The sequence below is a fragment of the Fundulus heteroclitus genome, chromosome 9 (assembly GCF_011125445.2).
Source record: "Fundulus heteroclitus isolate FHET01 chromosome 9, MU-UCD_Fhet_4.1, whole genome shotgun sequence".
Classification (NCBI taxonomy): domain Eukaryota; kingdom Metazoa; phylum Chordata; class Actinopteri; order Cyprinodontiformes; family Fundulidae; genus Fundulus; species Fundulus heteroclitus.
In genome coordinates, this window is record NC_046369.1 from 22,689,015 (window position 1) to 22,712,380 (window position 23,366).

The 23,366-nt window shown below is 39.9% G+C and overlaps 2 protein-coding genes across 2 annotated transcripts in view; one reads left to right on the forward strand and one right to left on the reverse strand.

Moving 5' to 3' along the window:
- The window catches only part of LOC105936870 (guanine nucleotide-binding protein subunit alpha-11), a 28,601-nt gene extending 28,028 nt beyond the window's left edge, over positions 1-573 (reverse strand). The window contains exon 1 of the mRNA XM_012877894.3: positions 224-573. The gene's annotated coding sequence lies outside the window, so the exon portion shown is untranslated. The remainder of the gene's footprint in view (positions 1-223) is intronic.
- A 10,896-nt stretch (positions 574-11,469) lies between these two features.
- Positions 11,470-23,366, forward strand: part of LOC105936828 (guanine nucleotide-binding protein G(q) subunit alpha) — a 45,716-nt gene continuing 33,819 nt past the window's right edge. Inside the window, exon 1 of the mRNA XM_012877822.3 lies at positions 11,470-12,671. Within this exon, the coding sequence (XP_012733276.3) occupies positions 12,536-12,671 (136 nt within the window). The 5' untranslated portion in view covers positions 11,470-12,535. The remainder of the gene's footprint in view (positions 12,672-23,366) is intronic.

Sequence of the window (23,366 nt, forward strand, 5' to 3'; positions counted from 1 at the left end):
CTTGGGGATATTTACTGATGCTGTAAATAAAACTCCGTGTACAGACAAGGTGTTACCGTTGCTTTACGCCGTTTCAAACTTTAAGAACCGGTGCCCTGTATTCATGTTTAAGCGTTTTACAGCCCTTATTAAGCGATAATAACTTGTAAGCAGAGGCGAGCAGCCAATCTGTTACTTTTAAAGACTTTCGCTGCTTATATATATATATAGGCTATCTCCTTACCTCCAATCAGAGCTTCAAACTTCCTGGACACGGTGCAGGTACAGGCTCCGGCTGCTTTGCGCAATCCATGTCTCACCTAGTCCTTCCCTAACCTCGCTCCACCTGCCGCTGCCCCACGGACACCTGCCGTCATTCCCTCCAGCTGATGCCGGGTTTCGACGCCTTTCTTCGGTCCACTGCGATCAACCCGCTCGGCAGGGTCTGTCGCGCCTACAGAGGAATGCGCTGCCTCCCAGATCCGCTGAGCGCTCTCTGAAACTGGAATGTGCGCACGGTGAAGCTGCGCCAAGTTAAGCGGAAGTTGTGGAGCTACTGTCTCCATAATAAGAGCGCCTCTTTTCCATTTCTCTCTCTCTCTCTCTCTCTCTCTCTCTCTCTCTCTCTCTCTCTCTCTCTCTCTCTCTCTCTCTCTCTCTCTCTCTCTCTCTCTCTCTCTCTCTCTCTCTCTCTCTCTCGCAGTCTGTGGGATTCAAAATGAGCAACTTGCAGCTATGCATAAATATAGTTCTAGTGTGTATATGTAATAATAACTGCATTTAAATAAAAAAACTGCTATCTGTAAAATATGGAGTTTATTCTTGTATGGTTTGCTTTTAATACAAAACATTATTTTTGTTGTCGTTACTTAGTTGCAACAAATATTGTTTGGATGCTGTTTCAATTTAACCTTTTTTTTTTTTTTTTTTTGCAAAACTTATATTTTCTGTTGTAGCTGCTGTGACTACAAGTGCAACAGAGTAGAGTGGTTCTGTTCGTCAAAGGCTGTGGCAAAGAAATTTTGCATGTGATCCGTGTAAACCTTGATAACGGCCACTTCCTGGGTTCATTATTGTTCCAAAGTAAATAAGGAACTCTGGACCGTGAGAACAGGTGAGCTATAGATAACACACACTTGAAGCAGGCTGCACAGTTGGTACCGCCGCTGTCTTGGAGGAGGTCCTGGTTCAAAAGATCCCAGCCTGGAGTCTTTCTCCATGGAGGTTGCACGTTCTCCCTGTGCACGTGCTGGTTCACTCCGGGTACTCCGGCTTCCTCCCACGGTTCAAAAACATGACTGTCAAATTATTATTATTATTATTATTATTATTATTATTATTATTATTATTATTATTATTATTATTATTATTATTATTATTATTATTATTTTAAATGCAATGCCAGCTATAAAAAACATTTAAAATAATAATAATAATAATACTTTTATTTTGAAAGGTCAAAACCAGAATGCTAGCATTTTTAATGCTTTTGACTTTACCGTGCTGTGGCCAAGTGTGCAGAGACTGTGGATAAAGTTTCTGCCACTGCAGCTCACTGCTTCACGTCTCAGCCCAGTCCAACTGAAACCACGGACCACAAAGGTTTTGTTTTGCTCTTATATCTGAAAGAACTGAACAACAGATTTGCCGTGCCGCATATATGGTTCTTCCTTTGAAATATTTCCCCCCCTGTGATTGTGAACACAATGCCTTTGTTTTAGATTTTGAGGAATAAGCGTTAATTCTGAACACTAACAAAATGTAGTGATAAAATGTAGAGGATTCATCATAGTAAACAGCTACATTATGAGGCAATGCATGACATGTTAAAAAAAATACACCTTAGCAAAGCTTGATTTTAGAGACGTTTTTCACTGTAGCTATAACAGGATTTCAAAACTGATGCTGTTTTATTTCACTTTTATTCATATAGATAAATCTTATGGAGAGGTCAAAATAAGAGTGTTTTTTTTTTTTTGTGTTACAACAGGTATTTTGTCGCATTGTCTCCACGGCTGTTATTTTGATGTCATTCCTTTGTTCGAGCAGGCAGAACCAGTTTGTCCAGGCTTTCATGCTTTCAGATATTGAGATCATCTGAGCCATCCATTGCTATGAGAAAAGGGTGAGGCGAGAACAACAGTATGGATGCGTGCTTTCAGTGTTTCGCAACGTAAAGGTTTACCACGAGGATCCGTTCTTACGAACAGAGGTTCACCGGAGTGACACGTTCTGTTTTTATGCCTTGTGTCTCTGACGTTTGTGTTGAAATGGATAAAAAAGTAATGATAACCTTTGAACTTCAGTGTTCCAAAACTTTCCATGACCACAGGTGTATAAAAAAATCCCCTATAGGCATGCAGACTGCTCCCACAAGCATTTATGAAAGACTGGGCCGATCTCAGGAGCTCAGTGAATTCTAGCATGGTACCATGACAGGATGCCACTTTTGCAAGAAGGTAGTTCATGAAATCTCCTAACTGTCTGCGGTGCGGAGTCAGTGGTGTCTAGCCTGTACTACAAAACTTCAAGCAGCCTTCAGATTTGTTCAGGAACAGCTTTTTGTGAACTTTGTGGACTAGGTTTCCATACGTCTAAATTTCACATCAAGCCCAATGCAAAGAGACAAATGTGTTGGTGGATTCTGGACTCTGGTGCAACAGTTCCCTCTTCAGCTGTAAAATACCAGGGAAAGAAAATCTTGATTGTAAATATCAGTTGAGATTTTCTTCTAAGTCTATTGAACAAGGATAAAGCATTTTAAGGTGTTTTTATTCATGGTTACGTACTTCTTTTTTTTTTTTACATTTACAGCCCAAATGTACTCAACCATCATATGCAACAATGAATAAGTACATTTTTGTCATTCGTTTAATCTTTGACGGATCTGAAAAGGATAGTTCGGCCCCCGGCTTTTGGAAACACTCCTGTACAGCAGTGGAGACATGTTTTTTTGTGTTTCTCAATCTTCTTTGGCAATCAAATCAACAAGTTTAAGTTTAGTGGTTGCCAGGATGACGGTACTCGCCTGACTGCACTGTGCCAAGTGTGAAGATGATGGAAAGAGGATTATGAATTGGTGGCTGATTTTCGTGGGTCCGGGTTTGACCACTTCAGGGAAACATGAAATTGTGACATTATCATTGTAAATTACTAACAATATCAATAGTGGTTAACACAGTGGTTAACTACTTGTAGCTTTCTTTCTTTTCTACCCCCCTGTACAGTATGTCCCCAGCATCATCCTTTATATTAAGTATCTTGGGCACTAAGATCTGGACAAATAAGACCATAAAAGCCTATCCCAGTAGCCTATCACTGGCCAGAAATGTTTGATTACATGGCATCTGTAACATAATAACCTAAGTATTGCATCCAAAAAGTCATTTGAAATCGACCTAATGCCTCTTTTAAAATAGCAAGGCTGATTAATGATATTAGAGTGGATTAATTTATTATGTTGTGTAGCTTTAGTTCAGGTGAAAGGGACTCTTAATACAACAGCAAAAGAGAATCTTTTTGAATATCTCGCCTTCCACTTCCAATAGGACTGCCTGCCAGTAAACAAAGAGAGATTTATAAGAGCAAGGATGAGTAAGTTCGGTTTGAAGAGTGAGCGTCCTGACCTCAGTGTAATGAGATAAAACAGAGCAGAGTGAGTGTCAGGCAGGCCACCTCGTCCAGCATCAGTGCTTGACCTCACAATTGCTTTTCTGAAAGAGTAATCAAATGTTCCAACAAATAAACTTGTACACATTGTGGACAGTAACCCTTAAAAGACTTGGCACTGGTATAGTTTCAAGGGGTAGGCCAACTTCATGGTATATGTTACATTTGTCCTGTCTAAATGTGTCAAACATTAGTCCCTGGAAATGTACTGGCTTTCATCAGAGACAGTGATGGAAAAGATCAAACCTACGGGTGATGTGTTTGCATACACTGCTTTAATTTATATTCAGGTCTTTTTCATGGAGAAGATCAAGGGAATTGCTCTAGAGATGTTTTTATTTTTAGTTTATTTGAATGTTGTTGCTTTCATATAAATACTTTTTTAAATCAGCTCCGCTATCCTGGACGGTGAATGCGTCTGCACCGTCAGTGGGAGGAAAGTACCTGCCTCATTCCTCTCTCAGCAGCAACAAAGAAGTTCGACGGCCTGTGAAGAGTCCCAATCTACTGGAGAGATATGGCGCTCTGCAGTCCCTCTCCTCCTTCGTGTGATGAATATGCAGCAGGAGACAATCTGTCTCTGTCACCATGAGGTGCAAATCGGAAGATGATCAGTGATTAATCTGACAGCGTCAGCTCCCAGACGGTGTGACAACCCCGCCAAACCTGAAATAGAGCTCTGAAAGCATTTTTCTTGATCTTAATCATAATTTCCGATTGTACATTTATTAAGGTGCAGACAGCACCTCAATTTTGGCTGTCAAACATTTTTTTTAGCATAAAATAAAATTTTTAAAAAAAAGTTCTGTAATTCTACACTCCTAGGAGTTTTTTTCTGAGGTTAGACAGTCTAATTTAGAGGAAATTCTCATTTTTGCAGAAGTGAAAAGCACTTGTGCTTTCACACTTCCTTACGCAAGTATGTAAAAAAGACAAGACAGCATGCAGACCCTCGGGTTCGAAAAAAAGCGTTAAGATGTCATTGCCACATTAAAACAAAACCAAAACAAACACGCAGAGTCATGGTGAAGAGGAAAAGAGTTGCAATACTCAGTATGTGGTGCTGTTTGAAATTAAAGTGAACTTTGTGTAAGGTCCCCGGTGAATGAATGGGTCTGTCTGTCATTTCAGGAGGTGGAGCTTTAGCTCCAAGCTGCAGCCCAAGTGAGACGTGGGCAGGCAGGAGCACCGTGTCATGAGTCATCATGCCTGAAGAGCTTCCCAATCATCCCAAACATACCAAGTGTTTAACATCCATCACGGCTCGGTTTGTCAGGCTGCCGTGTCAGTCTGTGGCATCAGAGAATCCAAATCTGGAAACAATAGGAGGACATATTTGTGTCCATAAAAATGTTCACTCTCTACACTGCAGACTCTCCATCAACACTGTTTCAACACTAAACCATGAACTAAACCATCTGATCTCTATTTGTGTGTATGTGTGTGTGTGTGTGTGTGTGGGGGGGGGGGGGGGGGGCATTGTGGTTAATTAATTATCTTTAAATCCTGTAAAATTAATGTATTTCTTCCAAAATACAATGACAATAAAAGGCCAAGAAGAGACTACTTCTTTCAATACGTGTCCAGAAAGGAAAATAACAGATGCCCCTTAAATGTGATTGCATTGAATGTCCACAAGGTGTCAGTATTTAAACATGTGGACTGAAGAAATGAAGCCTTGTTTTTTTGTTGTGTGTATTATGGACCAAAAGGACCTTGGATGAATGAATAAAATGGGTTAAATAAATAATCATATATATTCTCCCAACAAACTGAGTGAGTGTTTACATCTCCGCTGTTTTTTCAGGGTTTTTTTTTTTTATCTTAATACACATTTCCCCATTCCCAGTTGTTCATGTCTTTAACTTAAGTAGCCTATGTTATTTTTAATAACTGTAAAATATGAATTAAGTTTAAGCTATAAATTTGCTCTTTGCTACTGGTACACCTGAAATGTCACATTCTGGGACAGTAAAGGATCTTTATGTTCTATACAAAGTGACCTTCAGAGGGAATCTCTGACCAAACCATAAGAAACAAACTTTGCGAGGGTTCCCTGAAGCCCGACGTCCTCTCATATTTCTGAGCTCACTGTCCGGCACCGGGCAACTCGACTGGCATTTGCCAGAGAACACAGGGATTGGCAGCTTCGGCACTCACACGCTGTTCTTTTCACAGATGAGAGCAGGTTCACCCTGAGCTCGCGTGACAGACATGAAAAGGTCTGGAGAAGCAGCGGTGAACGGTACGCTGCCTGCAACATTGTTCAGCATGATCGGTCCGGTCGGTGGTGGGTCAGTGTTGGCCTGAGGGGGCATCTCAATGGAGGGATGTACAGGCCTGTACAGGCTACCTGATGGCACCCTGACTGCCACTAGGTATTGGGATGAAATGTTTAAATCTGTTGTTAGACTCTTCATGGATGGTCCTGCTTCGTGTGGCAAGAGTACGCAGACAGTTCCTGGAGGACAAAGGAATTGATACCATTGAATGGACTCCACGCTCCCCTGAACTAAATCCAATAGAACATCTCTGGACATCATGTTTAGACCCATTTGACACCACCAGGTTGCACCTCAGTCAGCCCAGGGAGCGCACCGGTGTCATGGTTAGAATCTGGGATCAGGACACCATCTGCATGCATGGAAGCACAAGGGGACCAAACAAACTATTGGGTATCGTTTAAGTTGCTGCAAAGACATTTTGGAAAAGTTGGACTAGCTCCACTGCATCAGTTTTTGTAGTTTTACTTTCTCAGTGACTGCAGATTTAGCCCTCTGCGGGTTGATAATTTTCAGTTCTCATTAAATGACGTGGCATCCGTTTCCTCCTAACACATTCCAACTCAGTGTGGATATCCAGTGTGATTTCATTTTCCAATTGAGGTTTCATTAATTGTTTTAGCAGCGTGTATTAACTGAAACATTTCTTAGTTGTGCTTTGTTTTCTATGTACTTGTACTCAGCTATGGACTACGCCAGCTCTTGCTTTCGTCACAGCCGGTTATAAGACTATAATAGTGCAACGTGATTGGCCTGAACACTGCAAAAAGGAAACTAAAAGTAAGTCAAATTTTCTTGAAATTAGTGCATTTTTCCTTGATTTAAGCAGCTAAATAAGACTGTTTGCCATTGGAATAAGAGTTTTGCACTTAAAATAAGAACAATTCATCTCTGCCATCTTATTTCAAGTGCTAAATATAAAATTATCTTATTTTAGGGGTAAAAACACTTTTAGTTCCCTTTTTGCAGTGAACTATTTTCGCTTCAGGCCCGAACGATTGAGATGGGAGCAGGACAAGATGGATTCTCATGCTTTTTTTGTGAAAAAGACAAATGACACAAGAGTTCAGTTTGCAGGCAAGGTTAGAAGACTTACCTGTGTGGTACCAGTGCAGAAGAACAGACATCTAAAGAACCTCAGCAGTTGCAGGCCGATAGCACTGACCTCGCATCTGATGAAGACCCTCGAGAGGATGGTCCTTCAACAACCATCCCACTTAACGGGTAACATTGTTGTTCACTCTCTACTCTGCAGACTCACCATCAACTCCCCAGGCTGACATCTCCAGAAGGTCTCAGATGACTCATAGATAGCCGGCCTGGACTGGCATTACAAGGTTTATGCTCTTTACAGCAAGGGTCAGAGTAGACTTTGTTTACTGAGAAGACAGAAGTTTTTTTGGAAAGCAGGGGAACTCTTGAACACATTCCTTGACTTTGTGGTGGCATCAGCCATCTTCTATGGTGTAGTTTGTTGGAGCAGCAGCTTACCTACAGCTGAGAGGAGACGGTTTGATAAGGAAGGCCAGTTCTGCACTGCAAAAAGGGAACTAAAAGTAAGTCAAATTTTCTAGAAATGAGTCTATTTTTCATTGATTTGAGCAGGTAAATAAGACTATTTGCCAATGGGATTAGTATTTCTACCCCTAAAATAAGATAATTAGATATTGTGCACTTGAAAATTGATAATGGAGATGAATTGTTCCTATTTTAAGAGCAAAAATCTTATTCCATTGGCAAGTAATCTTATTTACCCGCTCAAATCAAGAAAAAATGCACTCATTTCAAGAAAAATTTACTTAATTTTAGTTCCCTTTTTGCAGTGTGTCCTAGGGTCAAATAAAATCGATCTTGGACAATGCGTCCCACCCCAGAAATTGTTGCTGAACTGGAAAGCTCCTTCAGAATCTGCTGCATCCTAGGTGCACAGAGACTGTCATCACAGCTCCTACCACCCAGTGGCAATTAAACTTCACTTTAGAATCATCAGTGCTCCAACGAACACAAGAAGTAAATATTTCTCTGCTGGTTTTGCACAGGTTTTTTTCCATATAAGGAAAATGTTCATTTTTATGCAGAAATATACATAAAACACAAAGCCCCTGAAGGGACATTGGAGGATAAAAAAATATCAATAACTTTTTAAAAAAAATTTTTCCCTTGAATATCCCTTTAGTGGCTCTGTATAAACACATTGTGTTTTTTTTAAATTACCCTTCCCAGTTGCATCATTTTTAATCTGATAATGTAATTTATAATAACCACAGGGTATTTGTTCTTATGCTGTAAATCTCCTTTTACTACCCTTTACTCTTATTCTTACTGTCTTTGTTTATTTTTTATTTTCTTAACTTTGTGCTAATCTGCATGCTTCTAGTTGCCTGTCACTTAAATTGCTGCTGGTGCACCTGAATTTCCACAGTGAGGGACAATGGAGGATATCTCTATTTATATCCCATTCTATTCAGAAAGATCAGCTGCAACATCATTCCAATGAGTGTAAAAACTTACCTAAATACACTGCATAGCGGTGCAACTGTGCGTTTCAGCACAGTTGAGCCATGCAACAAAATGCATGCCTAAAAAGTGAAATCTTGTATGCTTTTGTGCAAGGCTCCAAATTCCCCTCCCAGTCCAACATGCAGTAATTAGTGACCGGCAATCTAATTTATTTCATTTCAAGGAATGTCGGCAATGTGGAGCAGTCTTAGTGTCACATACTCTTACCTTTATCCAGATACCTGCCTGTCTCTGTAGCACACTTTTGTAATCTTAAATAAACCCAGAGCTCACACATTTGAATTTATCGTAACAAATGTATTTAACTGTGACCAAAGAAGATGAAGGATGCCTCTTATTTGAGTTAGAAATGTGCAGATTAAGTTAGAGCTCTCATAATGTCTGACAATAGTGTTACACAATGACACAGATTAACCCCTCTAAATAACTACATCTCCAAACAAAAGCATCACTGATCACTATGCTTACTATGTTTTCTCTTAATGTTTTTTATGCTTTGCTGCCAGCTGTAGATCAAATTGCATGACTTATAATACAGATACAACTTCTATGAAAGTTGTGGGTAAGCATTGCAAATAACTCCCTTTAAAATGACACCTTCAAGATAGCATTATACTGACTCCTGTTAAATCAGACATGCTGGCGAGTTCTTTGTTAAACACTTGTTGGATTGTACAAAGATTCACGGTTAGTGACCAGATCTTCCTGCGGTTTCTGGATTTAGCATTAATTTAATGTTAGTTAAACGTGCACTGTACTATATGGGTTGTAAAATATTACGGACTAGAGGCTAAAGTGAGGCACAAAAGTCTGAAAGAGAAACAGTCATGATGATGCAACTGCATATGGGGCCTATGAATGGGACGCATGAAAAGTATTTGATACTTTCTTTGTTAAATGTCATTAAATGTCCACAACTGAAGATTCTTGTGATCCTACTGGATTACAGGCTTTTTTAAAACAAATACTTTGCTTAATTGCAGGCATACCATGTCTTGCAGAAGTATCCTTCTTTGTTTAATGTTTTCATATGTTGTCATGTTAATACTACAAGCTTCATTGCATTTTATTGAAAATCACTGTGATAGGCCAACACAAAGTAATACATAATTAAAAGGAAAAGTAAATCTGTTTTTTTCAAGTATTTTTAGGTATTTCTCTCCACTAGCTTTACACATCTTGAGACAAACATTCTTTTTGTAGAATAGCTCAAACTCAGGCAGAGATTTGTAAACAGGTTTTTCTTCAACCATGGCTTTAAATTTTGTTTATATATCTATAAGCCCATCCACTAAGACCAGCCTACCTGTCCCGCTGATAAAAAAAAAGAAAATGTGCTGCATGATGCTGCCACCACAATGTGTCATCATTGGTGTATTTGGGGTGGTGTGCAGTTAGTCTCCTACATATAATGCTCTATAGAGCTTTACGGTTTTGGAAAATCTTGACTTTATTTTGCAAATAAACTAATTGGGCGTCCATGAAGAGAATATCAATGCTGAATATATATTTAGTGAATTTTTCCCCCGAAATATTGTAAAGAGGAAACTCTTTTACAAAAAGACAAGAGATTTTGATTTATTGATTTACTTTTTTTCAAGTAGTTTTAAGTGTAACAAGTGACGCCTGTTCTTAGCTCATAGTGTAATACCACTAGCAGCAAACATTTTGTTATATTTTCTTTGTTTACTATGGCACTGCCCACCATCTTGTTTTACAAGCATGTTTCACAGGTTGTATTTAGTTGAACTTTGTACTCAGGTAGACTCCCATTGAAAATGCTTGAATTAAAAGCAAGTTTTTTAAATAATTGTGAAATGAAAAGGAGGGCAAAAAAATTGATTAATTGGATTTGGTATTATGGGCTGCACTCCGGTTTCCTCCCACAGTCCAAAAAACATGACTGTTAGGTTAATTGGCCTCTCTAAATTCTCCTTAGGTGTGAGTGTGTGCGAGAATGGTTGTTTGGCTTGTTCGTCTCTGTTGCCCTATATATATATATATATATATATATATATATATATATATATATATATATATATATATATATATATATATATACAGGACTGTCTCAGAAAATTAGAATATTGTGATAAAGTTGTGATAATTTTCTGTAATAAGATAGGATATTTGGGTTTCTTAAGCTGTAAGCCATAATCAGCGATATTAAAACAATAAAAGGCTTGCGATATTTCAGTTGATTTGTAATGAATCCAGAATGTATGACATTTCATGTTTTTTAATTGCATTACAGAAAATAAATAACTTTATCACAATATTCTAATTTTCTGAGACAGTCCTGTATATATATATATATATATATATATATATATATATATATATATATATATATATATATATATATGTGTGTGTGTGTGTGTGTGTGTGTGTGTGTGTGTGTGTGTGTGTATACTTTGTCTTCTATCTTGGTCCCATTTTCTGTCTGCCATAGAAATGTGACCCCTCTGTGTTTCAGTTCTTTGTCTTACCAGCGCCCTCTAGAGTCACAAACTATGACAGCTTCGAGTGTTAAACCCAAAACGGAAAACATAGTCAACGCAGTCAGGGATGAGACAGTAGTCCAAAACCTTGCTTTCATGTTCCCATTTGTTTCCCAAGCATTTTAAGGACATGCCTTTGCCTATAAATATAAATTGAATTTCATTAACTGACTCCCATCATCTCTGTTTTAATCATTAAAGTGCTTGGTCAAGTTGCCCTGACTGGTCATGTGGTGAAACGATGACTGCTGTTGCCTTGTTCTGCATCGCTGAATGAAAGTTGGGTGAAGCAAACATCCCTGTGGATCGAGCTGCTGCTGTTTGACAGAGAAGATGGGTGTTGCCTGTCAAATCAAATACCCAACTCTCTCACGGACACGCCTCCAGAATAAAAGCGCTGCTTCCTCTCACTCAACCTTGGAAAATTCTCCAGCGGGGACGGTCCCGCCCCCCCAGGGGTCCCGCATACTCTGTTTTCATTGGATAGACCCGCCGCCAGTCAGCTGCATCCCGGAGTGACGTCAGCAGCAGCCGTAGCGCCACACCGGGGCTGTGTGGAGAGGGTGACGAGGAGCGACCAGAATCACCAGGAAACATTAAAAAGGAGCGACAAAATGCACAGACGAGGAGCGTCCGTCTGATTGTCGGAGATCTGTTTTCACACCTCGAGGTGTTTCCGTCACCGACGTCTCTGGCGAGAGGTGTAGGTTCAAGCCGTGGCGGCTGTCTGTGGGTCCAGGCTGTGGTTTTTTTTTTTTAGGGATGGCTTCCTTAGCTAGCCTTCCCAGCTAACAGTAACGGCTAGCCTGCCCTGCTCACTGGCTTCCAGTGCACAAGAGACAGCGGCGCCAGCTCTGAGCTCATACCCTCATTTGGACTAACACCCCCCCCACCCCGGGATTGTTGTTTCTCCGAGGACCACGAGACAGTGAGCCAAGCTGTCTGGATGGACACTTTGACGGCGGTTGACTGCTACAGCTCGGGCGTATCTTCCAGGGTTGGTTTTTCTGGGCGGCTAGGCTCGCGCTCGGCCAGGCGACCAGCGGAGGGGATTGTACAGATGTGGCCGCGGCAGCCTGTTGTGCCCCATCGTCTCTGGGACTGAAGTTGGTTTCTTTTTTTTTTTTCTTTTTTTGTTTAATACATATATTTTTTTTTCAACAAAGCCATTTGTTAAACAGGCATAAAACATAGTTAACGTCGGCGAATTTATTCAGTGGTTTAGCACGCCATTAGCTAGCTAGTTTTGCAGGCTAGCCTCCAAGTTAACGCATCCAAACTAAGCAGGGGGGGAGTACATCGAATTTCAGTGGTTATTTGCACCTCTGGAGCCATTTAAGGCGGACATGTTGCACTGCAGGGTTTCTGTGAGCAGCTCCCCGTCCTAGTATTTTTATTATATATTTTTTTTGACCGAGGCAAAGCTGTCAAATATTGAGCTTTTGGCAGCGATTGTAACATCAGCAGAGGAGGCCAGATTCTGCACGCAGGCAGCGAGACTCTGACAAACTTGAAAGTCGTGGTGGTGTGGCCCCGGCGCTCCTTGTCAGACGGGCTTTTTCCCCCCCACCAGCTCATGCGGTGATGACTTTGGAGCCCATGATGGCTTGTTGCCTGAGCGAGGAGGCGAAGGAGTCCAAGCGAATCAACGCCGAGATCGAGAAGCAACTCCGGCGAGATAAGAGAGACGCACGGAGGGAGCTGAAGCTGCTGCTCTTAGGTAGGTCTGCATTGCCCAAGTGTTTTTTTTCTTTTTCTTTTTTTTTTGTTTTGTTGGTTTTCATTGCGAGGTGTTGCTCAATTTGACCTGGTTGCACTTAAGCTGGTGGACGTGATTGTACGGCGCAGGTTGATATGCAAAACGCTGGAACCACAATGGCTGAAGCCTCATTTACTCAGGCCACCGCTGGATTTGTTTGGGATTGTGATATGCAAAACTCTGAAATCAGAGAGTAGTCCCTCCAGGATAATGTGGCCGCACACAGGAACCAAACCCAAGGGTGTAAAATATGCAAAGATATACAGAATCTGCCTCGGCTGCTGAAAGATTGCCCAAATAAAACTTGCGGATGCTCTGTAACAGCTTATACAAGCTCTAAATTAACTGAATTATTGTTAGACAAATAAATTTTTGCTTTAATTTAATGGTTTCTATGAGGTTTTTAGTAGGTAGACAGCCCACTTCTCTGTCTGATTTTATCTATTTTTTTTAAGATCCTACTGGCCAATTCCTATTTCTGACCAGTTCTGTCCTTTTCCCCACTGAATCATACAAAAAGACGGAAAAACTGTTCTGCAGGCTCTTTATTTCAGCATTATAAGGCGTTAAAAACAATAGAAAATGAGGGAATTACAAGTATTAAGATGTATTTTTTTTACTTTTATCTGATTTTTGTTAAACTCTATTAAGTGCCTCAACACAGGTGCTGAGTTAATGCATCTGTCGGCCAAAGCAGTTGGATATCTTGAGTTTTGATGTGTTTAATAAGGGGGGCGGTGGATTTCCGAGTACTTTCTGTCCAGTAGATAGCTTCGTCCGTATTACTAATCCAGGACTCCCCCGTTTCCTAGAGGTATAAGTCTGTCGTGAATTATAGGGCCATTGCTTTAGGCATCCTTCAAAATGGGGACGAAGGTTAAACAGGAGGCCAGTGTCGCTAAAAGGTTGTATCTGTTCACCTAAACGTTCCTATACCTACATTCAGAGCAGTATTTGGAAAACGTAAAAAAAAAACTGGAACTGTGGAAAAACAAGAATTGACAAGGACCAGCGTTTATCTTGTCATCACACGGGGAGGGTGGTAAAAAGAGGTAAACATCTCTGCAGCAAATGGCACAAAGTCGCGTTTATAAGGCTTTTGTGCACAGATGTACTACAGTATACAGTTACAGTGCAGTTTTTCCCTCTAAAACTTTTATTTTTGCCTGTTAATACCCTCGGAAGTTGTAAAAAAAAAAAAAAAGTCTCAGGTTTTGGTTTCCTTTTTTTTCTAAATTCACAATTAGCAACTTCGCTACCTTTGTGATCGATTTATAAACGACTACAACAGCATTAAAAGAGAAATGTAACTAAATGTGTGTTTCCTGTTCTTTTTTTTTTTATATGCTAGCGCAGCCTTTTGATTTTAGATTTGATTATACCAACCCTCGTTAGTAAAACATTATTTTTTACCCTTTTATCAGATGAAGATAAAAATTAGAGCTCTTTTAATTACCTGTTGACAAGTGAATATTTCATTATCTTCCTTCAACATTACTGATTTAAACAGAGTAATGAGAGTTTTTAATTGCGTCTGCGGCATGGGAGTCGGCGTTCAGGGTGTCTGGGCTGGACATGGTATTCCTTCAGGTGGTCTGCTTTGGGAAATGCCTGCTGCCCTCTGAGGAGGAGGCTAACTTCTTTTAAAGCTGGAGTAATGAAACCATTGCTCACCGTGATGTAATTGTGCCGCTGTTAAACGCTGACGCTCAGACTGTTCACTGAAGCAAAGGTTTTGCCCAGGAGACGGAGGTGCATCTCTGTAGAGCTGGCAAGGACTCAGGATCATGTTAAAGGATACCTAGCTCTCTGGTTTGTTGTCACAGGTGACTGAATACACACTTCCTGCTTAAGGGCTATTCGCTGTCATAGCGGAGTCAATATTCAACACTAGCAGCACGCATAGCAACTAATAATAATAATAATAATAATGATAAATGTTCCCTTGTTTTATGTCCTTGATAATAGTTATTCATGTGATGTACTGCTCCTGCCAGGTCCCGAGTGTAGATGGATAAGTCAAGATACTAATAAAATTTCCTAACTTTTTTTTTTTTTTTTTTGATCGACTCTTGACAGTTTAGTATAAAGATGTGAAAGTTTGAGCTAATCTTGAACTATGTTTACTCATAGGTGTAGAGGGCTGTGCCCGTTTTTTGGTTTTTTTTGGCTCTTGAACAGTTTAGATAGTTATTAAGTGATTTAAGAACAATGTTTCCAAAATAACTTTCTTGAATAGCTGAATGGTGATGTTCGCTGACAAGTATGCGGTCCTGCTTGTTTCAACCTCTTCTTAGGAAAATTGTCTGAAACAGTGCAGCTATTAATGTTTCCTTATGGATAATGCAACACTATTTCTGCTCTACCCCCCCCCCCCCCCTCCCTTTAATAAAAAAAGGTCCCAGATTTGCTTTAAAGGTCATAAAACTCATTCAGTTTTTCAACAAAACCCGGCGGGTGGCTGATGTGTACCCATCTCACCTTTCTGCTATTAATGCGTATATAGATTTACGGTAGGTGTCCCCCTCAGGAGGGTGTAATTTACCAGTCTGAACACACCTCAACAAGTTCAATGCTAATTTAAATTGTACAGAACAATGTTATGTAAGATTAACTGTCAAGTGGACTAAACTTGTATAAGTGTTTTTGTGGTCATGCTGAACACGCAAAGCGCCTTTACATCAGAGCCGCATTCACAGAGCGACGCTCAGTGCTCACTAATTCATGCCTCTGATTGTAAGGCTGCTATTCACAAAATGTGAATATGGCTCCAAATCAAGTTCTGCAGTCAATCAGTTTTAATTTAACTTTCTCTGGATCACTCCTATGCTCTATTGGGTAGAGTACCGTATTTTCCAGACTATAAGGTGCACTTAAAAGCCCTTTTTTCTCAAAAAACGTGAGTGCGGCTTATAATCCAGAGTTCTTTTTATATATGGATTAGTTCTGGTTTTGCTTACTGACCTCAAAGTGATTTTGTGTGTACACGGCGCTCACGGCGCTCTGTCAAAATGTTTTAGTATGATTTTGGTAATCTACAAAGATGAAGAATTTGAGGGATTTCTGGATGAGGTATGAGCTGAAAAAGTGAGTGTATTGTTTATATTTTACGTGTTTATAACTGAACAATTATGAGTTATTGTAAAAATGCTAACGATTGATTTAGCATTATCAGACTGTTTCTTTTTTTTGTTTTTTTTGGGGGGTTTTTTTGTACGTGTTACAACTGAACAAGGTTGGGTGTTATTGTGAATGCTTTTAACAAAGTTTGACGGACTTATCTGTAGGGCTGTGCATAAAAATCGATATAAAGATTAATATCGATATTTTTAAAAACGATTTAATATCGATATTCTGGCTTTCAATATCGATATACCTCCCAACCTCTAGGGGGTGTTATTACAGCGCAACCATTACAGTTCACAGCGAAGGAGAGCAAGTGAGACGAATTTGTGGAACGGCCGACAGGATTTTAGAAGCTCCTTTGTCCCTAAAATCAGATGTTTGGCCACATTTTTGGTTTCTGTGACACGTTAAATGCATTGAGGCAAATGCACTTTATTTTCCTGTTAATATGTCAGTGATCAATAAATAGAACATAAACATAATATTTGGCTGATTTTGGTGATTGAATCACTGAGCATTAATTCAAAGTAATAAATATCGATATTGGAATCAAATCAAGCTGAGCTATGTATCGAGAATCGTATCGTATCGTGAGCTGTGTATCGAGAATCGTATCGAATCGGCTCATCCTAGATGATACCCAGCCCTACTTATCTGACTGTTTTGTTTTGCTTAATGCGCTTTATAATTCGGTGCGCGTTACTTATGAAATAAAATTGAAAATAGACCATTCATTGACACTGCGCCTTATCAATCCAATTTGCGCCTTACTTATGCAGAAAAAATGGTTGTCATTTATCTATAGGTTTCCATTGCCTGCTTTGTCATTTAATTGTATTTCAAAAGAAAATGAGACAGCGCTTCAAGAAGTCCAAAATGCACTGAAGTTGGTTTTTAGACGCTTGAGCGGCACATTTCTGCAGGTTTCTCGCTCTCTGGCTCAAACACTAGTCCTCAAATTCAATTAGCCACATTCGTAGTTAATTAGCCACAACCGGGATACATCTTTGGTTATACAAGTAACTTCCATGGTTTAAACTGAGCTAAAACGTAACTTTTATTACAAGCTTAGTGAAAGAACTTGCAGAATACATTTAAAGACTAGTCCACACACAAAGGCGAACGCTGTAAATGTTCATAAAATCTGCGTCCACACAAGAGGCTGTAGTAGGTTGATGGTGCTGTGACGCTGCCAAAGAAACGGGCAATAAACAGCAGGCATGTGCAGACAACTCCGTGAAGTAAACACCGCAGCTTAACGGGGGATCAGCCATAAACATCTACGCATGTTTAATGTGACTTTTAAGAAAAGTCCCGGCTCCCGTGTATACAGGGAGTTTTTACATTTATCCCACCTGGGACCCTTTTTTCAAAAATGTTAACTCTCTCCCAAACCACCGGATCCGTGTTGACGAACAGCCATAAACGGCCAGTAGGTAAGACTAAAGTAACTCCTGAAATGTGCGTGTCACATTGTCTCGCTGCCGGTAACAACTGACCAGCGGTGTGCTCCAGCAGCCAGATGTTGTACAGCTATTACCCACATCCCTCTTCCCTGATGTCCTTCAGTGGACAATATCTACTCTCCTTACTGGCCCAATCTTTGTCAACTTTAACACAAGTACTTGTATCTGACTCTTAAAAATCCAAATTATGCCTTTTTCACAAAGGTCCACTTTAAAAAGTGCAAAAATGAACAAAACATTATTTGTAGCTCACAACAAATACACAAATCAGTACAATGTTGCATTCTCCTTGTTAGATTAATGGTCATACAGCATTTTAATTCTGTTTTCTCCTTCCATAAAAGGAAAAATCTCACATTTATTTATTTATTTATTTATTTATTTATTTATTTTTTAAAATCAGGTCCTAAATGATTTTTTTATATTGGCCTATCGCTGATAGAGAAATTATCTGAAGCAGCATAATTGTGTACATTTTAGCTACGCTTAATAGAAACAAAGAAAAGGGAAGAAAACTTGTCTATACCGAGTTTATTCCTGCGAAGACTAAACGATGATTAATACATAAAAGGTTTGGATGTTTTCTCCAGGTGATCACTGTATTGTGCCGTTACACCGTCACACAAACATGGCCAGAACAAGAGGCAAAAAGAGATTTCCTGTAGCTGCTAGGCTTCAACCGTCCACTGCTCCCCAGTTAGCTGGATGTTGGAGGGAAATGGGCGCTTTGACAGTTGTGCAAATCTTAAAAGCAATCATTGGCCACTGGGGTGGAGTGCAGCAACAGAGCAACAGGACCGCATCATCTAACCTAAAAACAACGTTGGACACTTCAACTCCTCGGTGTGATCTCGAGAAGTTTGGGAAAGGACAAAATGAGCCTCCTAGCACAAACGGTGCTTTAAAATAGTTCTTGGGAGGGAATACTAATGCAATATCCAAAGCTGCAGGCACGTTGGTTGCTGAAGTGTTTCTGCTTGGGGATGAGCTGTTGGCTTCGTTGAAAATGTGTCATGCTGACCAATCAGTATTCCTACTTTAGATAAAGTTTATTTAGCAGCGGTTGACTTTCTAATTCTGAGTCTGCTCTTCAGTAATGCTTTCGTTTTCAGACACATTCCTCCGCATATCGCTTTGTCTGGAAGAGATGGCTGAATGACATTTTAGAGAAACCACACGCATCCGTCCAGCTGTCAAGAACGCATCACATTGTTGTCACAATCATTTAATCAGACGAGATAAATATTTAATTCCAGCTCTGCGTGCGAGACGGTGCGTTTTTGATTAGCCAGACTCACAAGACATCCGCTGGTTCATTTGAATGCCGTCTTCCAGCGCTGATTGGAAACACAAAAGCGTTTTCTGGTGGAGTTGCACATTGCTGTTGACTAGCTTTTCCTGTTTTGTTTTTTTTTATTGCGTACTGGAATGGTGAGTTATTAAGAAAGGTGTCTTGAAAACACCTCCGAGTGCTTTCACTCTTTCAGCCACTGCCTGAATGCAAAAATCCAGAAGCATTTCTTTTATTGTTGTTTTTTTTTTTTTTTTTTTTTCTCATAGTTTAGTTGGTGAGCTGTGGTCGTCAGCAGACTCTTTAATTATTTTAATAGACCTACGCGCTCTGTGTGGCTTTATTAGTTCTGGTTTCATGCGTTGGACCTCCAGTGACTCCTGACTTCATAAAATTTACAGCTGCGTTCAGAAACGGTTTAACTCCGTTTTTGTTGTTTCACCGCTTCTGTTTTTTTTTTTTTCTTTTTTTTTCAAAAGGCATTGCAGCTTTAACCAAATATGTGCTTTTTCCGCTAAAAATCTGCAACTGAGTCATGCTTGTTGCTCGCTTTGTTCTGAAAGCTCCTCATGTGGCGTTGTGGTCAGAGCTCTCTGTAGCTTGGGTTTGATGCGGCAGCGTAAGACGCTCATCTGCTACCTGTAAGGAGCGCTGGAGGTTCCCTTTTTTGAAGTTTCTGGGGAAGGCAATTACTCCAGCTGTTTTATCAGCAACAGGCCGTCTTTGGTCTTTGCTGCGGTGAAGCCGGTACAGACCGGAGCAGTAGGAGGAGCACTGTCGCCGGCTCGGTGCTCGATGAAAGACACCAGTGACTAAAATGTGGACACGTTTCATTAAGTCGTGCTGCTGTGTGACTGCATTTCCTAGTAAAATGTATTTTAAAGGCTTTATAAAATCTAAATGAATGTTTTGCCTTGTGTTTCTGGCAGGGATCTACCGTCAGAAGGTGTTCTCGAAGAAACTAGCACATTGCTACGTAATTGTTGATGACGGGCTTTTCAAGTGAACACCAATCTTATTTTTTGCATATTTAACTGAACAAAGTTCTTGCATATCATTTTCAAATCGTCTACTGTGCTGAGTGGACGGTGGCTTTTGGTTATCTCAGATGATGTAAGGCTGCTTGTAATTTGCATTGCTGAACTTCTTCTATTTCCCAACAACTGCAGATGCACTAAATAAAATCGGCCGGTGGCATCGTTGATTTAAATTAATTCAGGAGAAGCTCAAAAGACATAAATGGTTCATTAGGTTTACGAGAACAAGACTTTCAGCAGATGATAGAAAGTGTAGACAGAGTACAGTGTGGGTTGTCTGTTCTTTGTAGCTTCAGTGGGGTCCTACAGTCTCTGTGGGACTCTATAAGATGTCTTTTAGTGTTTCTAGACTTGCACTTTTTCCACTTTTTAGCATGTTAACATAAAAACACAGATGTTTTAGGATTAAATTGTATAAAGCTCTTTAAACTACAGCTGTCAGAGAAAATGTATCGTACACGTTGCTGTGTTAAGTTGTACTAGAGCGCATCCTAAGGTGTAGAAGGTGTATTGTCGTGCTGAGTTAGGACCACAGAGGGTCCCCCTGACAAGATAACCACTTTGCAGCCATGGTCTCCTTCTCTTTGTGGCAACATGTGAGTCTTTGGCTGTTGATGTTTGATAAACCAGCCCAGTTTGCCAACCATGCATTAAAGATGGCGCAGCAACAGTGAACCAGTTGCTCCTTCTACCAGCTAAACCCTTGACTAGCTAGCTGCACTGTTGCTGTTTGCAGCATCCTACTTTCCTGTTGAGATGAGTTCACTGCGCCTGAAAGGAAGATGAACAAAATGAACATTACTTGAAAACGTCTTTGTGTTCATGACAAAAGAGCGTGGCACCTGTTCTCTGTGGACTCTGGATTGTTACTCTGCGCTGGCCTGTGGCTGCTGTGGTCAGCGGATTCACAATTCCCGTTGACGACGTCAAGGAAACTTCCCCAGAATTTCATTTGTCATATTTCCCCCCCCCCCCCCCCCCCCCCCCCTCTCTTTTATTTCCAGTTAACAGCATAAACTGACTTATTGATATTCTTCAAAATAGTGTTTGATTTATCCTTTTTTTTTAATCAACTAACCTAGTTGCAGGTTTCATTTTGCAACTGGTGGGTAACTGCAGATGTAAAATAAAATAGTAATCGAGAGAAATGTTTTCGTTGGAACTTATATTTCATTATCATTAGATCAAAAGTGTGTTTATATACAAGGCCTAACAATTTTTGAAGTTAATGAAATGCATCGTCTGATCAGTTCACCTTTTACTGGTAATACACATGGACTTTTCTTGTCATTTAGTTATTTCTGTATTTTATTCAAGTACCAGATAATCGTCTAGCTGTTATTTGCTTCTCGGCAGAACATTTGTCTCTGCTAGTTTCTCCTCCTAACTCTATCGCCATCAAGGCTAGGTAGACACAGAACACGTGGGTAATATAAACACACATGAGTATATCACGTAACTTGTATTTGCACAAAATGCAACGTGACCTACAAGCCAATGTCAAATATGTACATGGTGTCATAACCACAAATTTTGGTGTCCCATCAGACATTTTTTTTTTATTTTAAAAACTAAAGATGTATATAAACTACAATATCATAGCCATACATTACAGAATTTTATGGTTAGAGATGCTTAAGCCTAAGAGACTATTTCCAAAAATAAAGATGAATATTCAAGAAAACTGTTTTCATGTAGGCATTTGATTAAAGTTGGGATTCCAAAAAAAAGGTCAATTTTTTTTTAATCAGATTGGGATATTAAATTTAATCTACACTTTCACATGTGGAGTACTAGGCATATTTAGGATGGCAAAGCTGCATTTGGGCTCAGATTCAAACCCACAACTCCAGGACCACAGCCAGTTCATGCAAGGTACCAAAGGTCCCAGGCAGCTCAGGACCCCAAATATTAACAGAATTAAGACGTTTTAAAACGAGCACACTGTTGCTCTCTCCGTTCATGTGCCTTGCTTAAAACAGGTTAGCAGTATCTGGGTTAATGAGTATTTGTTTTTTGGCAACACCCAAAGTTGTCTCACGCATGGAGCTGCCTACGCCCATTATGGCTTCTCTTAGCAAATCTTACAGTGAAATAAGCAGATAAGCCTCCAGTTGGCCATATTTGTTTGCCTCCGCGTTGGCTGCCTCCAAGGCAACGGCAAACAGGGTCGCCTTTTGTTGGAATAACAGAACCGCTGACAGTGGAGCGGAGCAGTCCATGCTGAAAAGATATAAAAAATAAAAAAAAGACCCAAAAGAAACTCTGGAGAGGATGTTTGTACAGCAGCATTTTGCGATATGACTGGGATGCCTTCACCTCATATCTCAGCTATCCTCAAAGGTATTTAGGATTGCTGAAGGCAGATGTTTAAAGGATGCTTTAGGATGTTCTTATATTTATGATTACATGTTGGTACAACTGTCAGCTAACTGAATATTTTAGCTAAATTCACCTTTTTTTTGTTGTTTTGTTTTTTTAAAGTCATCCTTTGTTTATATCTGTTCTATCTGTAATTTCCGGCCTAGTAAGCTAAACAGTACACAGCCTAACCAATTATTCCAGTTGCTTGTTAAAGCTATCAAAGTAATTGCTCTATAGTGCTTTGTGAAAGGCTGGCAGCACATCTGCGTCGCAGAACTTGCTATATCAGTACCTTGTTTTATGATTTATTAACTACATACCTTTCCTCTCATTGGATGAGATTCTGCTGGAAAAAGCTGTCGGCATATAGCTGAATATAGTCAGTGGTTTGTTAGTAAGGTGAATGTTTTTCACCACCTTCCTTCAAATTAAAGCAGGAGGTTCGATTTACTGTAGCTGATTTTACCAGCGTTCTGACGCCTCACCGTACCCATAGGTACGACATACCTTGGTTAATGCGCATGTGCTGCATTGAAACCTGCAGAGGTGTTAAATTCCATTCATTTCAGCCTACACCCATCTACTAGTGGCGTGTGTATTATATTCCATATTAATTACACATTGCTCACCGTGTAAGAAATGTACACTGAAGTTTTTTTTTTTTTTTTTTTTTAGGAGGAGGATCTTTAAAATCGTTTTAATCTCGTGTGAAGTCGTTGTTTGATTGAGACAGGGTTCTCGTCATCTCATTTCACTGTAATGGACGCTGAAAGTTGTCAAAGTCACGCTGAAATTAGACCGTTGCGAACAACATTAAAGCTAGCACTAGACGAGCAGCCCCCTTCAAGGCAAGGCAAAGGCAAGGCAAATTTATTTATATAGCACAATTCAGTACAAGACAATACAAAGTGCTTTACATGATTAAGATATAGCAAAATAATAAAATGTAGATAGAAAATAGAATAAAAGCAAGTAGGGATAGAATGTAGTAACAAAAAAGAACATTAAAAACAGTAAAACTGTTTAACTAGAACAGTCAAAGGCAATTTTAAACAAATGTGTTTTTAATGTTGATTTAAAAGAACTCAGGTTTTCCACACTTTTACAGTTTTCTGGAAGTTTGTTCCAGATAAGCGGAGCATAGGAACTAAATGCTGCTTCTCCATGTTTGGTTCTGGTTCTGGTTCTAGGTATGCAGAGAAGGCTGGAGCCAGAAGACCTTAGTGGTCTGGATGGTTTATACGCTGATAACAAGTCTGTAATGTATTTAGGTGCTAAGCCATTCAGGGATTTATAGACTAACAGAAGTATTTTAAAGTCTATTCTCTGAGATACAGGGAGCCAGTGTAAGGACTTTAGAACTGGGGTTATG